Source organism: Lycorma delicatula, chromosome 3 (genome assembly GCF_047948215.1).
Source record: "Lycorma delicatula isolate Av1 chromosome 3, ASM4794821v1, whole genome shotgun sequence".
Lineage (NCBI taxonomy): Eukaryota > Metazoa > Arthropoda > Insecta > Hemiptera > Fulgoridae > Lycorma > Lycorma delicatula.
In genome coordinates this window covers 196,547,882-196,574,113 of record NC_134457.1, presented here as the reverse complement: position 1 = coordinate 196,574,113, position 26,232 = coordinate 196,547,882, and the positions used below count along the sequence as shown (strand labels likewise).

At 29.2% G+C, this 26,232-nt stretch overlaps 2 protein-coding genes across 2 annotated transcripts in view; one reads left to right on the top strand and one right to left on the bottom strand.

Moving 5' to 3' along the window:
- LOC142322339 (caspase-1-like) overlaps positions 1 to 26,232 on the bottom strand; it is a 249,973-nt gene that overhangs the window by 136,253 nt on the left and 87,488 nt on the right. The gene's annotated exons all lie outside the window — the stretch shown is intronic.
- On the top strand, positions 2,749 to 3,330 carry LOC142321279 (uncharacterized). Its single transcript, XM_075359275.1, has 2 exons — positions 2,749 to 2,913; positions 3,076 to 3,330. Exons 1-2 carry the CDS (start codon positions 2,749 to 2,751, stop codon positions 3,328 to 3,330), a joined length of 420 nt encoding a protein of 139 aa, XP_075215390.1.

Here is a 26,232-nt window from a genome sequence, read left to right as displayed (position 1 = left end):
TCCTTCATCGTGGGTAACACTTGTGCGACCATTTTTGAATTTTTCAATCCATTCGTAGATACTCCGTTGCGGCAACACACTGTTCCCGTACTGTACCGAAAGTCTTCGATGAATTTCTACCCCTGATACACCTTCCGACCATAAAAGACGGATCACTGAACGTTGCTCTTCTTTGGTGCTAACAGAATGCGGAGCAGTCATGGTTAACAGCAGGGCAGCGATAATGGAACATTTCTCTTTCTTTCTCTTTCTTTTTTCCTGTTTAGCCTCCAATAACTACCGTTTAGATAATACTTCAGAGGATGAATGAGGATGATATGTATGAGTGTAAATGAAGCGCAGTCTTGTACAATCTCAGTTCGACCATTTCTGAGATGTGTGGTTAATTGAAACCCAACCACCTAAGAACACCGGTATTCACGATCTAGTATTCAAATCCGTGGAATAATAACTGGCTTTATTAGGACTTGAACGCTGGAACTCTCGACTTCCAAATCAGCTGATTTGGGAAGACGCGTTCACCACTAGACCAACCCGGTGGGTTCAGCGATAATGGAACTAACCTAGCAACATCAAACCTGCACAGACAACAATTAAACCACGCATGCGTCATCTGCACAACACGACAGTACTACCAACATAAACAAAAATATAACTAAATTGCGAATAATAATTGACTTACCCTATTAACCAAAAAGTCATCCACATACCTTTTATATAAAATAATCTGATGCTTATTAATTATATTGGATATCAGGGTGTTGTTTAGTTCATTCATAAAGATATTGACTAAAATAGCGGAAAGTGGAGATCCCATACTTAGATCTTTTTCTTTTTTATAATATTTATTATTAAATTTAAAATAGTTGTATTAATACATAATTCTAATAAACTCGTTATTTCATAAATTATACTTTTATCTATTTTTTAATTTAGTTAGAGTATTATTAATTATATTTATGGTAAAGTACATTTTATCTTTGCTTAGGCCCGGAAAACAACTATTTTATTTACAACCGAGGCGATACTGACATCCTGCGGCGATACGGACTTTTCTAAATCGCTCCAACTTTAAAAAAAAGACAGTTCTAATGTTTAAAATCCTACAATTAATCTAAACAAAAGTTTAAAAAAAAATACCTTAGTAATTTACAAAAAACAATTCATATATCAAGATTTTAAAATAAAAATTCAAAAGGATACTATCTAAATTTATAGTTTCCAATAAGAACGTCCGAACATCAATCATAGTTATTTCGTTTTTATTCCAAATCTTCCATAATAGCTCTCGTCAAACGACAAGACTTAAAAGAAATATTTTTTTTGACTTAGACTTTAGTTGTAGCAATAGATTTATTCTAAATTTATTTCAATTTTTTTGTTTAGTTAATTTATAATTTTTTCTCTTTATTTAAGAAAGCTTCAAGTTTGAATGACAGTTATTCAGTTATCTTTTTTTCTAATTAATATATTTTAGTGTTGCTATAATGGAAAAAAAACTTTAATCATTAAAGAATCAGTTCTTTTATTTGAATTTTGTATATGAATAAAACATTCTCTTTTCAATCGATTTCAGAAAAAAACATTTTTCGATAATACCCGTATAAAAAGTGCAATCCGCTGAAAATTGTAGGAGTATGAGTCTAAATTAAAAAAAAAAATCCTTCACATAAAATGAAAATGAGTTTTAATTTTAAATTAAATTAAATGTTTTAATTTTACAATAATTAATACATTAAATTATTATTAGTGGAACAAAGTGAGCTAATTTTGACTTTGGGCCGTATAATATCGTATGAAGTCACTGTTACTTTAACAGCGGGTTTAAGCGTTCGTTACTTTAAATGATCACTGTAACAAGTAGTCTAAATGATCCTTCTTTTTTTAAGAAGGTGAGGGTAAAAAATTACAAGCTTACTTAAAAGATTGTCGAAGACAAAACAGAAGAGAATAAAGAAGAAAGAATATGAAGAACAAACCGTAGAGAAGGAGGAGCATAACAAGAAGGATGGACTGTCGGCAAAGCTTTGATTATATCCACGTGACCTCCTCTGGTATAGGTATACCAGGTAAAAGAGAAAGAGATGTGTCTTCTACGGAAGCTGCGTTATGTGTAGCTCTCAGTTTGCAGTGCGGCACCCGACTGGTCGCAGTTCTTTTTAGACGAGTCTTGTGTAATCGTTATTTCATGGTATTGGTGTGTATCGTTGATACGGTGTTTATATATAGCTGAAATATGACGTCTTTGTAATACATCAAACTTTATCAAAATTTGTATCAATTTAGTTTAGAAAATCTGTCCAATGTAAAAACATAAAAAAATAAAAATAAAAAAAATTCTACGTTTATTTGTAGAATACTTAAAATTAATCGAATACGAAATTAATAATTTGGACTTGTTTCGAATAAATAAACTTAAAAGATCATTATTTATGCAAACGTTTCGTTTACAATTCTTAATTTAATTTTCTAAACCCATTTCAAAATAGTGGAATATTCTTATAAAAAAAAATTCAGAATAAATTTCCAAAAAAAAAAAAAAAAATACTATTTTATCGATAAATTTATTCATTATTATTTCATTTTTCTAATCGATTTCTTAAGAAAAAAATTAAAATGATCTCAATATATTACTGACTTCTTCATATTTTATATCCCTTAACATTTTTTATGTGCTTACTTATAATAAATGGTAAAGACATTTGTGTCTTCAGTTTTGGAAAAATAAAATAATAATATCCTATCGATATGTACACTTCAAGATGGTCTTCGATAGATAATAATTCGGACGGTTGTCACAGTCCCGTGTCAAGTCCTGATAGTTGTTATACAGCGATATCTACACCTCCACCGCCTATGGCTTTAAGGAAAGACATTCGTCAATATAATAACGGCATTATGAATGAATATTCTGCAAATTCTTTATCTCAATCATCATGGTACACGTGCCATTATCCACAACAAAACACGTGGTATCAGCAGCAACAACAACAACATCAGCAACAACAACAACAACAACAACAACAACAACAGTCATCATCAACAAATAAATATTCTAATCACTATCATCAACAGCATCCAATTAATGATTCTCCATCATTAACGTCATCATCTTCATCTTCATCCTCATCTTCTGATGTCATGCGAAGAAGACGTCTTGCAGCCAATGCGAGAGAAAGAAGGCGTATGAACAGTTTAAATGATGCGTTTGACAGATTGCGTGACGTCGTACCATCTCTTGGTAATGATAGGAAATTATCAAAGTTTGAAACGTTACAAATGGCACAAACTTATATATCTGCTTTACATGAACTTTTACAAAGAGATTAAGTTTTGTAATTATTTTATTGTAATAGATTATTTTCTAATATTAACTGTTTAAGTGATTACATAAAGTGAAGTGTATATATATTATTAAAAAAAATGAAAAAACTTGATTTCATTTATATGGGGTCATTTATGTGTGATAAGCGTAGGTATGAGAATATATTTTATTATTGTAATAAATATTCATAAACTATTTTTATACTTCGAAAATTTAGAAGAAAAAAACAATAAATTTGTTAATATAAAACTAATAAACAGTTTAAAAATATGATGATATTAATAAAAAAAAGACAATAAAAAATGAGTACATACAATCTAATACCGGTCAGAATTCTTTAAAAATTCGATTTATAATTTTTTACTTGAATACCCAAATTTTAATCTTATACTTTATTAAGATGTGCATATAAAAACGTCATTGTGGATTAATTATACGTTACATTGTATCTAAGAATTCAAGGAATGATCAGTCGGTAATTTACTAGCAACGTTTCAGAATATTAATATCTTTATAAAGTTAAATATTGAAATTAAGATTCTTCAAGCTCTAAATATTTATTAAAAGAAATTATTATTACTCTTATTATTATGAAAAATAAGTAAATAAATATAATAATAATAATAATAATAATAATAATAATAATAATAATAATAATAATAATAATAATAATAATAATAATAAAGTATAGCATTTAGAACACTATCGCATTTTTATTTTACTTTTAGAATTTTATTCAGGGAGAAACTTTATTAAAATTATTTACTTAAATTATGTACAAAATGTTTAGAATTCATTATTTTAATTTTTTAATCCGGTTAAATTTTTGCTATTTTTGAAATTACAGTAAAGTAATTTACTGTGTATGTATTTCAAAAGTACAATATTAACTTGTTACAAAAACAAATGCATTTTAAAATTATTATCGTAGAAAATATATTTAAAAAAAAAATCAGCTGTTTACTTATATTAATGATAGATATCTTTTAACTACCTGTTTTCAAAAATATTAAAAAATTTTCCCTGCCGATTGTAAATTTTGTACTTTTTCCTTTTATAAAATAATATAAAATTAAATTACGATTTAATTAATATAAATAAATAAATATATATATATTCATTGAGTAGGAGTTTTTATCAGATTAATTTGTATTGAAAATTACTACCGTATAATTTTTTATCCTAATGACTATAATATTTAAAATTTATAGAGATGTATACAGTAAAATAATAGGTTAGAGATCAACGTTATTTATTTATCTCTTTAAGTTTATTAATAATAGTTTTATTATTATTATTATTGTTATAACTAAAATCTGGTTTAAAAAATCCTTTCCTATGAATACAAAACTCTACATAAAAAAGTAACAAACCTAAGTTAAGTTCTTGTTTATTACCATTTTAAAACTCAAATTTAAATTGAAACTAGATTAACCTCGCAATAATAATAATTATAATTGGATTTATTAATTGATTAAATTAATGATTTTCATTACATATAGTTCATTAATTAATTAAATTATATTTTTATTATAAATATTACGTAATAGGTTATATTCAAATTTGGTATGTTTTTAAATAAAATCTATTATGTAGATTTTAGTGATAATATTGTCAATTATAATTTACATTCTTTGTAAAGAATCAAAATTGTATTGACTCAAATAACTTCAGTTATTTATTATGAAGAATGTCCAAGAAAATGTATTGCGTAAATGTTTCAAATCTTACGATTAGTGATAGTTTTTTTTTACAAAATTATTTTAAAATTATTTCAGATTTCTAGATTTTAAAAATAGTTTATACAACTAATTTTAATAGTATTCTTAATGGATTTTTGTTTGTTTTTAGCGATTTCATGTTTTAGGAAAAGTATTGTTTCACTAGTTCATTTACATTTCATAAGCAACTTTTCTCTCGTACTATAAATAATATAGTTTGTCGCGGGGAATTAATGCACGTTTACTAGTAAACAGCTCATCAAATTGTGGAGGGCGGTTTAGCGTTAAACGTTTATCTGAAATCGGAAAAAATGACAAATAATAATAAATAAACCTAAAAATTTACCTTTAATTAGCAATAATTAAAAAAAATATCTAACCTAATGAAAATAAATCTAAAGCTAAACTAACTCTAAGTTGTAACGAAATAAAAATTTTTCTGGCTAAAGAAAACTGACTTCTATCATTGTTTTTTAATATAGAGTTAAAAGGTTTAAAAAATGAAATGAAGAAAACTTAGTGCGAGATTATTAGAGTCTGGTTACTTTTATACGTTAATTATACATTGCAACCGTTTCATCATCATTGTGACAGACATTTTGTTTAGTACATTTAACAATGATTAAAATGTAATAATTAAGGTATAAAAATTACAACCATAACTTTGTATAATGTGTGTGTGTCAAATTTGAGGTTATAAAAAAATAACTATTTTACTTATGCATCGCTTAGTACTTTCTATTACTTGCCATCATCGTCATTATACATCGGACTTAAAATATATTAAAAACACTTACATTAAATTTCATTTTTTTAAATGAATGATGAAGCATAAAGGTGCAAAAACTTTTTCAATTATTTTAACTTATTTTGTTTAACTTTGACAGCGCTAAGTGTTGAATTTTTAAGAAAGAATTGGGCGACGAAAATTAATTTTTAATAATTACTTTTTAAAAATCATACACACACGCGCACACGTGTAACCGGATTGAAGAATTATTAAATTATCCTAGGCTAAGTAAGAAAACATTAGAATAAAAAGAATCAGATTGCTACTTTAAAACTATGAGTTTTTCAAAAATATTTTTGATTTTATACAAACTTATATTTCATACAGAATACTACATACGAATTTTTCATATATTTCTATTACTTGCGAATGAATCTTTTGAAAAATGTTTGTTTTCTCTATTTCTTAGTAAATTAAAAAATCAAATATAAATCATTTTTTCTTGCAAATCGATACATTATCAAATTTTTATAAAAATTTGAAATTTATGCTTATTTCTGTGTGAACTATAACTTAAATGCACATCTTTTAGTCATTTTCATCGTAAATTTATTAAAATAAAACAATATTTTTTAAACTAAGCTCTTTCACATTATTGGATTATTTTAGAAATACTCATCGAATATATATCATACTGATCCAATTTAGAGTATTTATTTAACAATTCAGGAGTGGAAAAAATCTCAAAATTGGTTAAAGTGAATCGGTACCCCAGTGGATAAATACATACTCACAATTACATAGAAATTCTGTATAATATTTAAGAAAGATGTATCAGTTATCATTAAAAATAATTTTTTTTGTTAAAATTGATAATTTTCAAGAACTCCTGGTTTTTTGATGGTTTGAAGAGGCACTCTTCAAACCATATTGAATACTACTATATATATTTTTTGATCGTACTTAAAAAATCGTTACTATTACATATCTTAAATTACATATTTTTATTATCTCGTATACATGAAATATGCAATAATGTCACAGTGATAATTAAATAACGTAATGTAGAAGTAATTTAGAATGATAATGTCATATGATGAGAATATTACCATATAAATTGACTATAAAGACATGAATGCAAAAAAACAAAAAACAAAGCGTAGATCTAGCGTTTACGTTTTTCCTTTTGCGTAACTGCTGACCTACTTATTTATTTAATTCTGGGAAGTAATAGCTCCGGAAGTATCCCGAAACGCCTGTTGGTAACTTCCTTTCTGGGGGTAGGGACTATAGTTCTAGATTGAAAGAAATTGTGAAAAAAATATTATTTACAAACATTTTGTTACGACATCTCTCACTTTATTTATCTCTCTCTCTGGAAACACACACACACACACACACACACACACACACACACACACACACACACACACACACATTAAACACTGAAAAATTACGCAACACGCACACCACATTCTCGTTAAATGTCAACAATTCAGTTATTTTCGTTTATGGCTTACCGCATCGATGCGATTTAAGTAAAATCAATAACTATATATTGATATTCACTACTAAACCACACTTTTATAAATGAATAATCGTGGAAAACTATTTGAATCAACAAGTGTATATTTTGTAATCTATAATGCAAATTATCAATAAACTATAAATATTAATACTGTAAGAAATGATAAAAATAATCAATAATGATATCCTGTGTGATTCTAGTTTACTCAGAAAGTTTTATCGTTGGTATTTGCTATTGAAATTAGAACATATTGCGGCTATGCAATTTATATTTGTGTTGCCACTGATAACGATGTCGGTATCCAGAAAAAGCGTTTATCGTTTCGATAAATGTACGCTGCACAAGAGAAGTATTAATAGATTTTTTTTAACGTCTCAGTAAAAATTGTAGTTGTCAATTTACTACTCGTTGAAGTTTTTTTTTTTGTAAAATAAAATTACAAAGATTTCTTTCAATGTATTTTTTATTAAAATTAAGATTTAATTTTGAAATGTGTAGATTTATCAGAATTTACTTCGTACTTAAAAAAAGACTCTCTGAATTCTGAATAATCGTTAATACGCCAATTTTTTGTGTTTAAAACCCCAGATTTTATTACAGTATATCATTTTAATAATAATGTAACTACAAATAAAATACTACGATAAAAACAATATCTCTATAAAAATATTTAACAATATTTCTATAAACCATGAAGTTATTTATGAATTTAATATATGTTTTTACGTATAATAATCAATATCGAACGATATTTAGCGCTATTAGTTGCATGAATTTATTAATTCCGTTGAATAGTGATATTTCAAAAATCATTTCGAATTCACTGGACAATATTGCGTCGTGGACCTATTTATGAGACGATCGGTGATAGTCGCTTCAAATCAATATTAATTGATTTAATTTACTTATCCAGCTCTTTTTTTTTAGGTGTGACGGAAGAAATACATAAGATACTAAACAGTTGCTTTCTCTGACAGCGCCGATGTTCAATGTTCAACCGATTCCCGTTTTGAGAAGAATGAAATTGTCACATTTAGAACCGAGTGTCAGACATGCCGATGTTTGACTCGAGTTAGTGAAGAAGGCGACTGTAAACCATCGCATTTGTCACTTTTTTTTGTTAGAAAGTATGCAATGCTTAATATTATTATTACTACTGAAACTTTGCCATTTTAGGAAGTGTTTTTACGTCTCGTATCGGTTTATCTGTGACCCAGTGCTTACAGCTCTTGGTAGGCAATAGACGCAAAGGAAAATTAGTGATTATCCAAAATGAATATATAACTAAAATTTACTTTTACCCGCTTCAATTAAATACGTTATTAATCACTTTAAAATTTAAAATACATTTTATATACTTTTAACTGAATTAGAATACTAAAAACACTGAAAAATTATGGCATCCATTTGAACTTTACTATTGGTCATTTTTGTTGGCTAAAAAGTAAATTAATGTTACTAATACATAATAATAATAATCAGCCGATTTCCGCGATAGAATGATAGAGTCTAAGCCTTTCATCCGGAGATCCTGGGTTCGAATTTTGGTCATTTCCGTTGCAACAAAAATATCATTCATAATTTATATCAACTTTTAAATTCAAAATCATTATCACCGGGACACTGTTTCATTGTATGTCCATTCACGTCTTTACATGAACCCAGTTACCAAAAAATTTCAATTAACCGCTTAGGCCGTTTGCAAGTAGTACTTCAAAATATCATGTAATCTATTTGCAGCAACGCCGTTTATCATATAGGCCTTCTGTTAAAAAGATTTAGTGTTGATCACCAACGAGAATACTTCACCATGCATTGGAAGCAGCATCACATACATCACATTGTGCAAATTATCCACAGCTACAGTTATCCTATCAAGTTATTTATATTGTGCAAGTAACACATTATTCAGTTTCTGAAAACCTAGTAGTTGTGTTGTTTTAGATACTTTATGGTCAGTTTTGAAGACCTGAGCAAAAATTGTTTGCTAACAATCTCTAATAATTGAGTTTATTATTGCATATTTTATTATTGTTACAATTTCATTTAATTTGTATCTTATAATATGATTGATTTGATATTTATATACTATTTTTATTGTAATTTCGTTTTTTCAAAAATATGATTATTGATATGTTCATAAATCTTGTATAATTGTTTGCAACTCGTTCTGCATATTCATATTAAGATATTGTAATATATGTTCATATAACCCTTACCATTAGACAGTCTACAGACTAGATACTATACTACATACATACATACATACACACATGCATATAACATACTCGTATACATACATACATACACACGCAAGTATACGATCCGGCCTAGTCGCCAAACTTGTTTGATTCAATCTCTTATAGTGTACCAAGATTTTACTAGAGACTATTTACTCGTTAATTCAAGCTGTTTACGACACTAGAGATCATTTACTCAATCATTCAATATATTGATTGATTGAAATTTTTTACACATTAAGAAAGTACAAATGAACTATATGACCGTTATGCATTATATAATTACATAATCATTTTTCTACTATGTATGAAACGAGTACGGATCCAATTTTAAGCCAAGTATAGATTTAATAATTTAATTTTAATATTATATTTAACAGATATTCACATTTAAACTTTATTTATTGTCCTGTAATTTGGCATAATCTATGCAGCATTGAATATTATATTATTTATTAATTGACTACAATATATAATACATTCACTTGCATTTAGCATATCAATAATACAATTCAAGAATTATCATTTTAACTTTGATATTATCTCGACGTATATTTTGGTCCCCGGGCCGGATTTTAACCAGCGCCTATGACTTTTTTTTTTAGGTATGGACTAAATTGGATAGATATTTCGTGTACTGTTTTGTATGATTTTTATTAACCCATTTTAATAAATTAGAATCGATTAATTAATTTCAAATTTATAAATTAATAATGTATAAAGCTAAATTAAAATGGCATTAAAAAATTAATTTTAAAAATTAATTAAGTTTTATTTTTATAAACTATGACAGAACGGATGTATGTTTTAATTATTGTGTATATAAATCCTAGGTAATACTAGTGTTCTGGAATTTGAAGTCAATTTTCTTTTCTCCTTGAAAACAAAACGAAATGAATGCGGTTATTATTTCCATTAAAGAATAAGGAAAATAATATAAATATGCAACCAAAGTACACCGATTAATTAATTAGTTTAATAATCATTTAAATCATTTACTGCTTAATTTATGATCAATTAAGAATTAAGTAAAATTTGATTATTCAAAATTAAATATGAAGTATTCTATTTATAACTTAAAATACTAAAATATATTTTGAAAGAAAAAATTGCAAGAACTATTTTCAGTTTAAATAAAATGATAAAAAAACATATTTTTATGTCGGTTTATTTATTTAAAATAATAAATGTGTTTTGTTCAGTGATAGATCAGGCAAGGGAGCTGTAAAAAAATTAATTTACTCTATATAAAACTACATCTTGATTTACGGAAGGGATGTAACAAGGGCTGTGCTTCTGGAGATAGATTTTAGAAGATACCTAGTCAGTATATGCGTATTCGTTTGCCCTAAGGTTCTACTATTGTAAAGAGTATTATGCATTATTATTATTATTGCATGTTAAGATATACTGTTCTGTACTGGTTCACTCTAGATAGGATTCGGAGTCCCAGTTAAACGGAGTTTCAAAGTTCATAAGTTAAAAAGTTGTTCTCCTATGATGGGTTGTAATTATTATAATATTTATTTTATAAATGATAAATCAAAAATCAAACTGTAATAATAGATATTTAACTTGTAACAGTATTAATATTTTTATTAAATCATAACATAACATTTATTTATCATTTCATTTACGGATTTCATTTTAAAGTAATCTAACTATGTAACGTGTAATAGCTATTTTCAGCATTTAGGTCTGGTTATCTATATTTCGTAAAATATTTGATCTGTAAAAGTAGAATGTCATCATCATTTAATCATATATATATGTATACCATTCATTCAAATTCTGATAACTGCACATCAAAATACAATGTTGTTATAGTATAAATCATTATTAGTTTTTTAATTGTTCATTTTAGCATACAAAATTCTCTGTATTTCCATTGCACTCTTAATAACTATAATTACGAAAAAACTTAACGCTCGAAAGTAAACTAATTCTGATTAGTTGTAAAAATTATGCTTCCATGTAAAGGAAACACAATTTTTTCCCTATTTTTCTGCTAAATGATTATGCATTGGCAATTGGTTATTTGGTTTTAAAGAATATGAGTGTAAAGCAGTTTGTTTATTATTAAAAATGGTTTTTAAAATTCATTTTTTTAATTATTTATTATTGTCATATTTTTTAAAATAAAGTTATTGTAAAAAGTTAATAATTAATAAATAATTTACTTATTAAGTTCTTTTAAGACTGACTTATTGTTATTTTTATAAATTAAGGAAATGTAACCTATATGAATATTTGCTCATTTTATGTAAGAAATGTAATTAATTTTTTTTATTTATTTATACCATATGAAATAAATTTTGTATAAAAAGTATATATTTTTATTATCTAAAAACAAAAAAAAAAAAAATTATAATGATACTTTTATTTTTTCCTCCAGTAAATAGAAGTTAAATATTCCATCTCAGGAATGGTCGGTCTGAGTCTGTTCAAGACTACCGATACAGTAGTTACATTGTACTGAAAATTCGCTAATGGCTTTAATTGTTGATTCGACTATTTCAACAAAAACATGTGGATTCAATCGAGGTCGTGCATAATAAATTTTTAAGATTCTTATATTCCAAGAAATTAAAAAAACGTCCTTTGGAATATCTCACTCAGAATCTGAGATAAATATTTAATATCAAATTCTTAAAAGTAAGGCGTGCAATTGCTTCAGTGGTACTTTTTTTATTGATTTATTTCCACTTGGTAGAGCTTCCGAGGCTGCTATAGTGTGTTAGTTTCTTTTTTCCTCGAAGTAGACCTTTCTTTTTCCTATTTAGCCTTCGGTAATTACCTTTCAGATAATACTTCAGAGGATGAATGAGAATGACATGTATTGTATGAATGTAAATGAAGTGTAGTCTTGTACAGTCTCAGTTCGACCATTCCTGAGATGTATGGTTAATTGAAAACCCAACCACCAAAGAACACCGGTATTCACGATCTAATCTTCAAATCCAGTAAAAACAGTAAAAAATTTGGTGTGGAGACCACATGACTTCCTTGTACCCCTATTAAATTACATATACACATTTTTTGCCGCACTTTATTTAAACTTCTTTCATTTGAAAGAAAGATACGATCCTCCAATTCTTTAATAAAGTGGACAGTTACAACATCATTTCATTGTAGTGGACATCAAATTTTTTTGTGGTGTCCGTATCAGTATTTTATATTACTTTACATTTTCATTTTGTTTCACGCTGCTCAAGTAGTTGTGTGGTGTAAGTGAGAACGTGTCAGATCCGTAACCATACACACAGCGGTTCGAAGCCCCGACTTTATAAACATATATATTTTTTAACTTCTTTTTAATTGTAATATATTTTATTATTAATTATTATTATCCTCTGTAAAAATTTTTGAATTAAAATGAAAAGTACATAAAATTTTATTTCACTAATAACTTCTGATTTTTTCATATTTTTTTTTTTTATTGTTATTACTGAATTATTATTTATTGTAAAAGTCTTTTTTACAATCAGAAGTATTTATAGTTAATCAGAGATTTATAATTAAGATAAAATAAAACTTAAAAAAAATATATATGTATATGAAGTCGGATTCGAATCGATGTGCCTTCCCCTTTTAAGATCCAAATATTTCGTTAATTAAAATTTTATTTGCCCATAACTCTGGAACCAATGAAAATAATACTACTTATGATATATCATTGAAAATCTCTCAATGAGGGCTTATTACTGCAGTTAACAAAAAGTCCAAAATTCAAATGTTTTGGATTTTGAACTTTTTTGGTCCGGTTGATTGCAATAAAATAGAGAGGTGCACAACTAGATGTTACAACAGTCCTAGATCCAAAATTTCAACATCCTACTGCTAATCGTTTTTGAGTTATGCGAGATACATACGTACGTTCAGATATTTCGCCGAAGAAGACAAAATGAATTCAGGGATGGTCGAAGTGGATATTTCCGGTGAAATATGAAAACCGAAATTTTTCCCGATCATAATACTTCATTTACTTCGCACAAAGAAGTAAAAAAAATTGTAAACTTTTTGAAAATAAAATTATAAATTTTCATTTTAATATTAAACCCAATATGGTTAAATAAGTGATAATTAAAATTAAATATCCCATAAATTGAAATGTTTTAACGAAGTACAATTCTTTACTAATAATTTTTGTTGTGTAATTACTTAATAAAAGAAAAAAGATGGATTTATCCAGAATTATTTATTTATTTATTCTTTTAAGAGTAATACAAAGGCTAACAGATTGCTATTCACATTCAATAAATTTTTCATTTTACGAGTAATTAAATTATAACTACGCTAATTAACCTAAACTCGATAGAACTGTAAACATATATTGGTTTTAATTATTCATTCGCTATGGCTAGAGAGCGACTGTTGACACAACTTTACAACATCAGATAAAATATCATTAAATATATCAATAGTCGGATTTAATCTATTAATAAAAGACAAAAACATTAAGGGGTAAGACATAAAACGATAGACCGTATTAATTCTTGGAATAACGAAAAACACATCGCGTCCAGGTCTACTTAGAGGAACCTACCGGGTTGGTCTAGTGGTGAACGCGTCTTCCCAAATCAGTTGGTTTGGAACTCGAGAGTTACAGCGTTCAAGTGCTAGTAAAGTCAGTTATTTTTACACGGATTTGAATATTAGATCGTGAATACCGGTGTTCTTTGGTGGTTGGGTTTTCAATTAACCATACATCTCAGGAATGGTCGAACTGAGACTGTACAAGACTACACTTCATTTACATTCATACAATACATATCATCCTCATTCATCCTCTGAAGTATTATCTGAAAGGTAATTACCGGAGGCTAAATAGGAAAAAGAAAGGTCTACTTCGAGAAAAAAAGAAACTAACACGCTCTAGCAGCCTCGGAAGCTCCACCAAGTGGAAATAAATCTATACAAAAAGTACCACTGAAGCAATTGCACGCCTTACTTTTAAGAATTTGATATTAAATATTTCTCTCAGATTCTGAGTGAGATATTCCAAAGAACGTTTTTTAAATTTCTTGGAATATAAGAATCTTAGAAATTTATTATACACGACCTCGATTGAATCCACATGTTTTTGTTGGAATGGATTTCAGATAACAGATCCATATTCCAATTTACTCCGTACAAATGCGTAAAATTATTAGGTAGATTTCATAAGAAAGCTATCTGTTGTAATGGGTACCATAATTCGACTTCCGGGAAATTTCGACATATCTTCGCGTTTCACATTTCCCAAACCCCAAAACCACCGTCAGTTAAAAAGTTATATATATATATATATATATATATATATATATATATATATATATATATATATATATATATATATATTCATTTTCTTGTGAATATGATAACTGCCGTAATTTTCCGCCAATCACTTTCTAATTGATACATAAAATATAACGACTCAAAATCTCACTCGAGTTCGTTAATGAGAAAATTCGGACCGTGGGGATGAAATGGGGGCTTTTTCGAAAAAAATGTCGCTGTAACTTTCTTATTAAGAAAATATCGAATTCGTTTAAAGTTCGAACCATTCTTTAGATAAGGCCCTAAAACTTATCTACGTAACATTTTATGATGTAACCAACCATTGGCCCAGGGGATGGAAAAAATGGGGTTTTGAAGACAAAAAAAACCCATACTATCTTAAGAGGCACAATATCGGATGAGTTTAAAGTGGTAGTTAGTCCTCTAAACATTACCTAAAACTTTTGTCTGAAACAATTTTTGATATGAGTAAACCTTACGGCAAGAGATGACCAAAATATTGCTGGAATTGTAGGAAGATAAGGCTTGTCATATGCTAAACATGTGAAACTTATTTCACATGCAATCATTGTCGTATTGAGTAAATTTGAAGTTTTTCTTAACTTTGAGGTGGAAATCTTTTTTATCATCTACTTAGCACCGGTGAAATCTACCTCCGCCTTCCGGCGTGCCGAAAGGGATCTTTTTATTATTAGGATGATATCCGTAAATATTTTTATACTCCTAATTACACCACTAAGTAATTTATTACAGGGATGATGGGACAGAAACTAAACAGGTGGTCTAGTGGTTAACTCGTCGTCGCAAATCAGTTGTTTAATAGTTGATTTTCGAAGTCGAAGGTTCAAATCCTAGTAAATGTTAGTTACTTTTATACGGATTTGAATACTACTGTAGATACCAGTGTACTTTGGTGGTTGGTGTTCAATTAACTACACGTTTCAATGGTCGGCCTGAGTCTGTACAAGACTACACCTTATTTACATTTCATACATATCATACTCATCTGATTGGGCCTTGGGAAGAGGGGTTGCTAGTTCACTAGTTGAACGGATTGCAACGTACACAGTAGGAAATAGGAAAAATAAATTTTCAAAAAATTGCATATAACCTACCAAATGTTATTGAGGTTGGTAATTATAAATTATTACATTTTTCCTGTACTTGGACAAACAGTTTGCTTAAATTTTGGATCTAACTTTTATAAGTTGAGCGGTTTGACTGTAAGTTCTGTTTAATAAAAAAAAGTTAACATAATGTCACCATGAGCGTTTCAACTAAATCCAGAAAATCATATAATTTATTTAAAATATTTATTTTTTATTTTGGTGTATAAAATAAATAAACAAACGGTATATGAAATAAATTTGTGTTTTGTAAAATAACTATTTGGAACGGACTTCATAGTGGAAAAAAGTAATGTTGACTAAATAGTTTAAATTTTCATTCGGTCTTTTTTTTTAAATCGCTTCTGTTTTTGGAAAAATTGTTTCCTAATTTTAGTGAAAAAAAAGTAACCTATAAATTTATAAAAAAAGGATAATTAAAACTATTTTAAGAAATTTTCAATTTTGTGATTTTTTTTAAATTCAGATTCATGCGGGAATTTCAGGTATGTAACTAGCTTAGAGTAGAAGGAGAGCATCAATAACGAGCCTAAATGGGATACCATTCAAGGGCAAAAGATGGTCTAAGGAAGCAAGACGTCTACCGTTATGGCCGTATCCGTAGGCTAATTACGGTTGGGGTAGTTAAGCATAGCTGAATTAGTTTCTTATGTTGTCTTTTTCCCTTTTGAGTTATAAATAAACAGAGCATAAAACTTTACCCTTTCCAAGATTTAAATACATTTTAGCTTTTACAATCTTATTTTATTTTTTGATGAAGAAAAAAATATTCCAAACTGATTTGTTAAATCAGGACGAGGCGGAACCTTGTGGTTATAAGACAGAGGGATATGTCACAAACGTAAATTGCAAATGACGATCTCTTTCCGACAGCAGCTTTTGCTGGAAGAACCATAGAAGTGATGAGTTACAGGGTAACACTTTTTTTCTTTTCTGTTTAGCCTCCGGGAATCACCGTCAGGTATTACGTCAGAGGATGAATGAGGATGATATGTATGAGTGTAAGTGAAGTGTAGTCTTGTACAATCTCAGTTCGAGCATTTCTGAAATGTGTGATTAATTGAAACCCAACAACCAAAGGAACACCGGTATTCACGATCAAGTATTCAAATCCGTATAAAAGTAACTGCCTTTACTAGGATTTGAACGTTGGAACTCTTGACTTCGAATCGGCTGATTTGCGAAGGCGGGTTCACACCACACTAGAACAATCCGGTGGGTTTATGTTTTTTTTTTTTTTTTTAACCTCGGTATCAACCGATAGGCATTCTTCAGAGGATGATATGAATGATTTGTAGCGTGTGTAAAATGCCATGCTTGACCGAGATTCGAACCCGGGACCTCCGGATGAAAAGCCGAAACACTACCAATCGCCCCACGAAGGCCGGCCCGGTGGGTTTATTAACTACATCTACCCGCACGTTTTGCCACGCAGAATAAACCACATACTTCATAAAATTAAAAAAATCGATCGATTCGATTTGTGAAAGCTAAGTGCAAACTTCTTTAGCTGCGATGTCCATTCATTCATTTCCAGAAATTCTGATACACTTAGAAACCTAGCAGAAGTGGACACTTTTGCCGTATTGGTTGAATACAGCAAGAATTTGTATTAGAAATCACTGAATAAGTGTATTTATTTTTGTTTAAAATACAAAAAATTAAAATTAAAAAAACAACGCATTTTTTTTAAATTTAAAATTAAATTTTTAATTAAAACTTAATTTAATTAAATTTAAATTAAAAATTAAATGTTTAAATTAAAATTAAAACTAAATTTTTTTAAAATACATTTTATTTTGTTTAAAATACAGAAAAGTTTAAATTATGATCATCACATTTGGTCTGCTAATTTTTGGATTGATTCCATTAAATTTGAACAAAATCGGAGAAAGTATTTAGGGGTGCTATAGAAAGTGTTCCGGAACGCATTCGCCGAATTTCAAGAACTGATTCAGGACACCAAAATAAGCTAAAAAATTTATATTGACGTAAGTCCTATTTTGCTTTGTTTTCCTTCTGGACGCCATTTTGTGATTTTCAACAAAAATATTATTTCCAGAAACGGGTAAACCTACTCAAATTTGGAAAATTTAAATGTAGTGTCTTATTCTAAAAAACAAACAATTTTGAAATGTCACCTTCAAAAATTTCAAAATGGCGGCCATCTTAATTTTTTAATCTTCATTACCTTTGTAATTATTTGTTTGATCAAATTTGTACTTATTACAAAATTTATTAAGCATTTTATTTTGAACAAAATTACACCTGATTTGTAAAAAACGACTAACAAACAATCTAGTTATTACAGACAATTAACCTGGCAGTAAGCTTGCGCACCGTGATGTAAGGTGATCAATTTTTTAAATTAATATTATTATTATTAATAATTTTTTTTTCATTTAGTGGAGAAAATAAAAACAGGCAAAAAATTATAAGCGTGCATTTTGGTGCCAAAACGCCATAATATCACTGAAAAGCTCACAATGAGGACTTATTACTACAGTTAAGAAAAAGTAAAAAATCCAAATATTTTGAATTTTGAGCTTTTTTTTGTTACTTTAAGTCCAGTCGATTACAATTAAAAGGGAAGGTGCACAACTAGATGTTACAACAGTCCTAAATCCAAAATTTCAACATCCTACGGCTAATCGTTTTTGAGTTATGCGAGATAAATACGCACATACGTACGTACAGACGTCACGCCGTAAATAGTCAAAATGAATTCAGGGATGGTCAAAATGGATATTCCCTTTGATATCTGAAAATCGACATTTTTCGCGATCACATACTTCCTTTACTTCGTATCAGGAAGAAAAAAAAGATTAAATAATTCTCAATGTGTTTTTTTCTTTTCCCTGTTGAATATCACAAATTTACGAGTAAAGATATTGTGTCTAACAGAGAGGGTGTGCAATAATCTGTTAATTTACATTATCTCGCCTAGTCTTCTTATTATTGTGACAAATATAAAGTATTTAACGAATAAGAAGCACTAATCACAGTTGTTTTCTTTAAGAATAATAATTTTCTCTGTATAAATAGTCCCTGTGGAGATTGATGTAAAATGTCACAAATAGGGCTGATTTCTTTTACCTGCATATCGACTGGCTTTGAATGTCGATGTGCGATAGTAAAGAAGATGACAAAAAATACTTCATTCTTCCCAGATAAACCTGGAAGATGTACTTATTATTTTTTGAAAACGACTGAGCTGTTTTCGGAAGCGGCCAGGTCTCATGCCGGTCGCCTACACACTTCACGGTAAAGGCACTAACCGATTAAGGATTAAATGCCGTTAAGGCATTTTACGATTAAGGCATCAACCTGTACGGTTATAGCACGTAGAGTTTCTTCGAATTTTCAATGAAACGGTGAAATTGTCTACATGGTTGCTTTATTCCCTGCTCCGATATGGAATGATTTTCTAGGAGTCGCACTAGTTGTTATATATGCTGCAAAAATGAACTAAGGCAGTTATTCTCCGGAAGAAAACCTAAAACCTATTGAAGTCCTATGTTTAATAAATAAGGCCTTTTAATATTTAGAGCGCAGTATATTTTTTATCTACTTTTATTTGTAAAAAAATATATGATTTATTTCAGATAGGTTTGTCTCATCGGTTTCTCATGTATTTTTTAAAAGTTAGAATTAGATTAATAAATACATCAAAAATACTTTTAATACAAATAATTAATTATTATCAGCTATAATTTATGAAAAGAGATGATTAAAAAAAAGGATGCCTATTAAACCTTTAAATATTGAGGAGTAAAACTTTTAATAAAACAATTTTTTTTATAGCACTTTATATAATAATTAGATCTGCTAAAGTTATTTATTATTTAAAATTTACGAGAAATCAGTATAATATTTGAAAATAGACATCCTTATCGAAGAATAAAGTCTAAAAAATGTTCAATATTTTTACAAATAATATAATTATTTTTAAACTTTTTAGTAATCCTTATCATGCTATTTTCCATAATGTTTACCCCCTTTTTATCCCTATATATTGGATCATTTTTAAATAATTGAATCGTAAGCAATTAAGCTGAATTTTTACAAAATAACTGACAATAATTACTTTAAGGTAAGTGATATATATATAGTAATTTAAATAAATAATAATCAATAAAATATTCATTTTCATGTAACTTGTGCAGTTGTTATAGAAAGACTCATAATTTGTTTTTATCTTATTTTTGTCATTTAGTAAAATAAATTACGAGATTATTGTGTTGTTTACGCGGTACATGGTTGTATCTGTTTAAATATATTTATTTTTTATTTGTGTTTGGTTCGTTAATCAGTTATATATAATTAACAATACTTTTATTATAATTTTTATTGCTTACTACATTATACAACTTAACGGTTGTATAATGCAATAAGCACCCTTATATATAAAATGAGCCTCGTAAAAAAATTTATAGATTTAACAAAAAAAATTAAAAAATCAATCGGTTGTTAAAAACAAAAATTACAATCATCTTTATCGCTGGAGGAGGAAATACAGTTTAAGCTTAAAGTAAACTCTGGAAAAGTTTACCATTGCCAGATTAATGGTTTCAGATTCAATTTTCCATGCTATCTCTGATTGAAAAAATTTCTGTAGGATATATTTAACTTAAGAATTTATACTATTATATAAAGAGGAAGAGGCTTTTTGCTTGTTCGGGATAAACAAAATTTTTACTTATATTTCTTGGGATAACTGAGAAGGTTTTTTGATATATTTCATCTCGAAAAATTTCTAAAATATATATATATATATGTGTGTGTGTGTGTGTGTGTGTGTGTGTGTGTGTGTGTGTATTGGTAGTAGCAGTAATGGTAGTGGAGATCTGCCGGTTGAAGCACAAACTTTAATGAGTTGAATTATTGAACAATGAACTGTGAATCTCTATCACTGTGTGAGCTGGGTTTGAACTGAATGATTCGAATCAATAGAATGAATAATATTAGAAAAATAAAAGAATTACATTTTCGTTAAATAAAATAATATTAAAGAAATTAAAAAAATATTTGTTTAACAATAATGGGCTTCCCGTGAGGACTGCGTGTGAAGCTAGAGTGGTTAGGTATGCGAGGACCTTGTGGGAGGCTATACCAATCATCACCAACTGGTAACAAACGGGTTGCCCCTAGGGCGCTATTTTGGGAGGTACTCTTATAATTTCTCTGAAAACAATCGTCCGATTTTCACAAACACAAATAGTTGTGTTCAGTGTTCATAGATGTTGATTACATCACTTTTTCAAGAATTAAATTCTCTACACGTTTTGTAGAAAATGTTTATGCATTTATTATTACTTATTTAAGAAAGTTATTTTAAGCTAAACATTATAAAGTTGTTTTTTTTACCCCTAATTTTGGGTTTTAAGTCAGCCTACCTTAAAAACTAAAGAAGATATAGTTGTGGGACCTATTTTACTGAATTTTTCAGGTCAAAAATCATACAAAACTATTAATTTTGCCTCTACATTAACATCCAAAATATTTCAGTATGATCTCATTTCACTGGGGAAGCTGAGATCCAGGCAAAATCTTTTGCTAGCCGTAACTCGCTAACAAAGCGTTTCCAGACCTATGTTTATATGAACTTTTTTCATTGTTTTGATAAGCGAAATACGCCTGTAAAGTATTGCAGATTCCTCGCGAAACCCTGTATATATAAGTGGAGATTTGCCGGTTGAAGCACAAACTTTAATGAATTGAATTAATGAACTGTGAACTGTGAACCCCTATCACTGTATTAGCTGGGTTTGAACTAAATGATTCAAATGAATCGAATGAATAATATTACAAAAATAATAGAATTAAATTTACGTTTAATAAAATAAAATAGGGAATGTTTTACACCATCGCCCTAGCTCCTTTGAAGGTTAAGATATTAAAAATATTCATTATTTCTTCGCCTAAAATTAGGGTGAAGTTGTAAATTAATGATATTCATTAAGGAAAAAACAGATTAATCCTTTCACTTCATTATATTTGCCACCATGGTAAACAAATAAGTTATGACATTTTTGTCGTTAAAGGTGTATGTACTTCAGTTACCGTAGTTACTATTATTCCATACCCCACCGGGCTGGACTAATGGTTAACTCGTCATCACAAGTCAGCTCATTTCAAAGTCGAGAGTTCTAAATTCAAATCCTAGTAAAGTCAGTTTCTTTTATACGAATTTGAATACTACATCGTGGATACCGCCTTCATTGGTGATTGGATTTCAATTAACCACATTTCTCAGGAGCGGTCGACCTGTACAAGACTACACCTCATTCACATTCATATATATCATCCTCATTCATTCTGTGAAGTGATACCTTACGGTGGTTACAGAGGCTAAACATAAAAATAGAGTTACTATTATTCCACGTTTTGTAATCTAATTTCTTTTTCAGGTTTCTATAAAGCCTGACTACTATAATTATTATTTATCAGTATTATTCTCACAACCATGCGGATAACGTACAGTGCGGGGATCCAGGAGGTGGACCCCTCTGTGTAAATGGGAACGACTACCGAACAAGCTCTGCGGGTGTCCAGGACGCCGGTCCCCCTGGCAAATTGGGAAAGACAAGCGAAGCGAGCTCTGCAGCAATGGGGTAGGTCCCTTGACCCCGGGAGGCTCCGAGGAGCCCCTGTGTTGGCTCCGGGATTCGCTTTGGCTGACCTGAGTGCCGAGGATCCACATTTTGGCTAGATGGGCAGGGTAGTAGATATATATATATATATATATATATATATATATAAAATAATAATAATATATATAAATAAAAATGAAATAATTAAAATTATCCTAATTCTCTAGGATTTATAATATTTTTTGAAGTGTTAATTTTTTTATTATGTAAGGATTGTCGGTTAGTAAAAAAATTCACAAACTGAGCCTAACTTACTTAAAACATTTGATTCCGCTGTTTAAATTATATGACCTTAAATTCCGGTTATAGATTTTTTTTTAATAAAAAATTGTTTAATAAAAGAAGTGTTTAGGGACGGAGTAAGCATTCAGTTACTAAATTAATAAAAAAATATCAGTTGGTGAAGGTACTGTTCTAGAGTCTTTACGAATACGTGTGTAATCTATTTCTTTTGAGAACAGATATCCTTGTAATACATTCGTCTTTGTATTATTATTATTATTATAATACAAGAAAAATGGAGGAATTCCATTGCTCTGTATTTGGTAAAGTAAATAGAAAGTTTACTTTTACCTCAACAAAATTTTTTTTTTAAAAGATTTTCAACTACTATTCAATTTTCAAATAACTGGAAGTGTACTTCCAATAGATCTTTCCGAATTATTCATTGTGACTTAGGAAGTAGCTATACAATAATTTCGAAAAAAATCTTCCAAGAGCACATTTTACGTATCTAAAAAATTAGCCCTTTTTAAAACTAGTGTTAAAAAGTATTTAACCATATTTCGTCATGTGTGTAAAGCAAACCTAAATATACTAATTGTCTCAATTTTATTCTAACCCTTCGTGTTGGTCAAGTGGTAATCGTCATCAAAATTAGCGACTTAACATTTGATTTTCAAAGTCTAAGAATCTGAGGTTCAAATCTCAGTAGAGGTAAGTTACTTTTATATCGATTTCAATATTAAGCAATGAAAACAGGTATACTTGATGGTCGGGGTTACAATCTGTTCACAAGTTGAACAGATTATAATGTACACACTAGGAATAGAAAATAAATAATACTAAAAAAAGTTTTCAGAATTTTTAAAAATTTGCTTTATACTTTTTATTCATACTTTAATCAAATTATTATCATTTACTGCATGAGTTTAATGTCATTTTGTCATTTTTTTATGCCAAACGGCTATCGGATCTGTCATCTGCAACCCCAAAAACCGCGCATAACCGTTTTGCAGATTTCAAATTTTTTGCACCCGCAGCCTTAATTTCCACCCGTACAGCAGGATGTTTGCAAAAGTAATAGTGGAATATTGTATTGCCATCCGACCTTAGTAACCGGGCAAAATTTCATCTATCGGCAATGTCAGGAAGTACATTGAATTAAGGATGCAGGATTTGAGGACAAACATGAAAAAAAAACATTGTGAGTTAAAGAAAAGCAAGTAAAAATTACTTTACTCATAGCTTTATTTAGTATTTTAAAGCTCAACCTTTATTTTCGTTTAACTTTTGTAACTATCTTACTTCTTGTTTACTATGAAAGCTTTTCCAAGTATTTTTGGGTGGTTTATTTTATTTACAAGTTGGTTGTCTATTATTAAAATGCTATAGTAGCGCTATAGCTCTAGAAGGGAAAGTGTAGCTATCGGTCCAATTTGGGCATACGCAGTTTTCACCAGATCTTGATGTTTTGACACTTAAAGAACCCAAAAACCGGATGGAAATTTTCCGGATGTTAATGTTCGTATGTACAGTGTGTGTGTTCGGTGTTGATATCTAAATCAACTTATATTTCCAGAACTACTGGGCCGATTTTAACCAAACTTGATCAGATTACTTTAATATATGGGGCATTGATGCCATTAAATTTTCAACTTAAAAGCTCAAGGGGGTGACGCTGTAGAGCAAGGTCATCCTCAATATCTTTAGATTTCGCCTAATTAAGCTCATACTCTTCTTAGGCGCATATGTTAACGATTAAGAAATAACAATATTTGCAAAATCGCATCCTCACCCCAAAAAAATGCTGTTGTAGTCGTCTGTTATGTTGTGACATCACAGGTCGGCGATAGAATTTAAAGTGTAAAAAAGTAACTCGGTCTGGCCGGTTCTCGAATTCCATATCCCGGTTAACTCGGTATCTGGTGCGTTAAGCCACGCGGCTACAGTCCACCGATCGTACTATGGGAATTTGTTCAATGTAATTTGTGAAATTTCAGTAGTTTAGTTAGTTCCGACCGTCGCCGCTAGTCCGCTATACCCGCGCGAATTAAATATAGAATGCGCGCGAGCTTGACTTAGAATCATTAAATTAAATAAACTAAAAAATATTATATTCAAATAAAACGATAAATATTTTAAACTAGCATTCCTGGCAATGCTTCGCTATTGATAGATTTGAATATATATATTATATAGATTAAATGAACACAATTGAAAGTTTGATAAAACATTAACAAAATGATTACGGAACTTCACAAAATTTAACCTTTCCCTTTTACCCTTTCCTTTTCCCCTTTTCCCCGTTTCCCCATTTCCTTTTTCCCATTTTAATTTTTACCACATTCCCTTTCTCTTTCTCCATTTCCCATTCCCCCGTTCCTCTTTCCCTTATTTCCATTTCCCTCTTCCTCTTTCCCACCTTTCCCCTTTTCTTTTTTCTTTCCATTTCATTTTCCCCGTTTTCCCCTTTTTTCTTTTTCCAATTTTCCCCTTCTTCCCTTTTTACGTTATTCCCTTTTATTTTTTTCGATTTTTCTCTTTTCAGGTTTTCCCTTTCACCCCTTTACCCCGCGCGTAAATTGGCCCATTAGTTCTTTGGTCTATAGCGGACACATATCGGAAATATTGAAACGGAATCGTAAAATATTTAGTATAGTGTGTGTTGGTTTTACATGCAACAGATAGCGTTGTTTTAAAAAAAACTAGTTTTTACCTGTCCCAGGTATCATCTTAGGTATATAAATAGGTGTATAAAAACACGCGCGTATTCGAATGCAACGTTGCGTCAAAATTTCAAAGTAATCGGTGAAGAACTTTCGGAGATTTAAGATTCTGAACAAACGAACATTTACATTTTTATTTATATAGATTAAGTTGCGTGTGTAAACCGTGCATTAAGAACAATCCACAGTTGTAGAACTATGTAGCGTTTTGGTAAAGTCCTACAACTGTGTTCTCAACTTTTTTTTCTTTCTAAAAAAGTTATAATTTTCTTACCAAACATTTATAATTATATCAATGCGTAGCAGGGTCTAGTAACTAGTAAATGCCTCTTTACACCCTCTCGATGGTCCTTGATTGAACTATACAAATAATACTATTCAATAAAAAAAAAAAAAAAAAAAAATATATATATATATATAAAAATAAATAAATAAACAATGTAGAATTATAATTTTACATCCTTAAAAAATTGTAATAATAATTCGCAATATTAAAATCTCTATTTGTCGATCGTAAGAATACGAATTGAATTCGATCAGCTGATTTACTTATGATCGTGTTCTACTCTATAGGCCTATGTCGTGACAGGACGTTTCCTCCTCTTCCTGGAACGTGAAAGATGTAGGATGCCCCTGTATTGATGTATCTAAACTACAGGTGGTACTCGGATTTACATCAC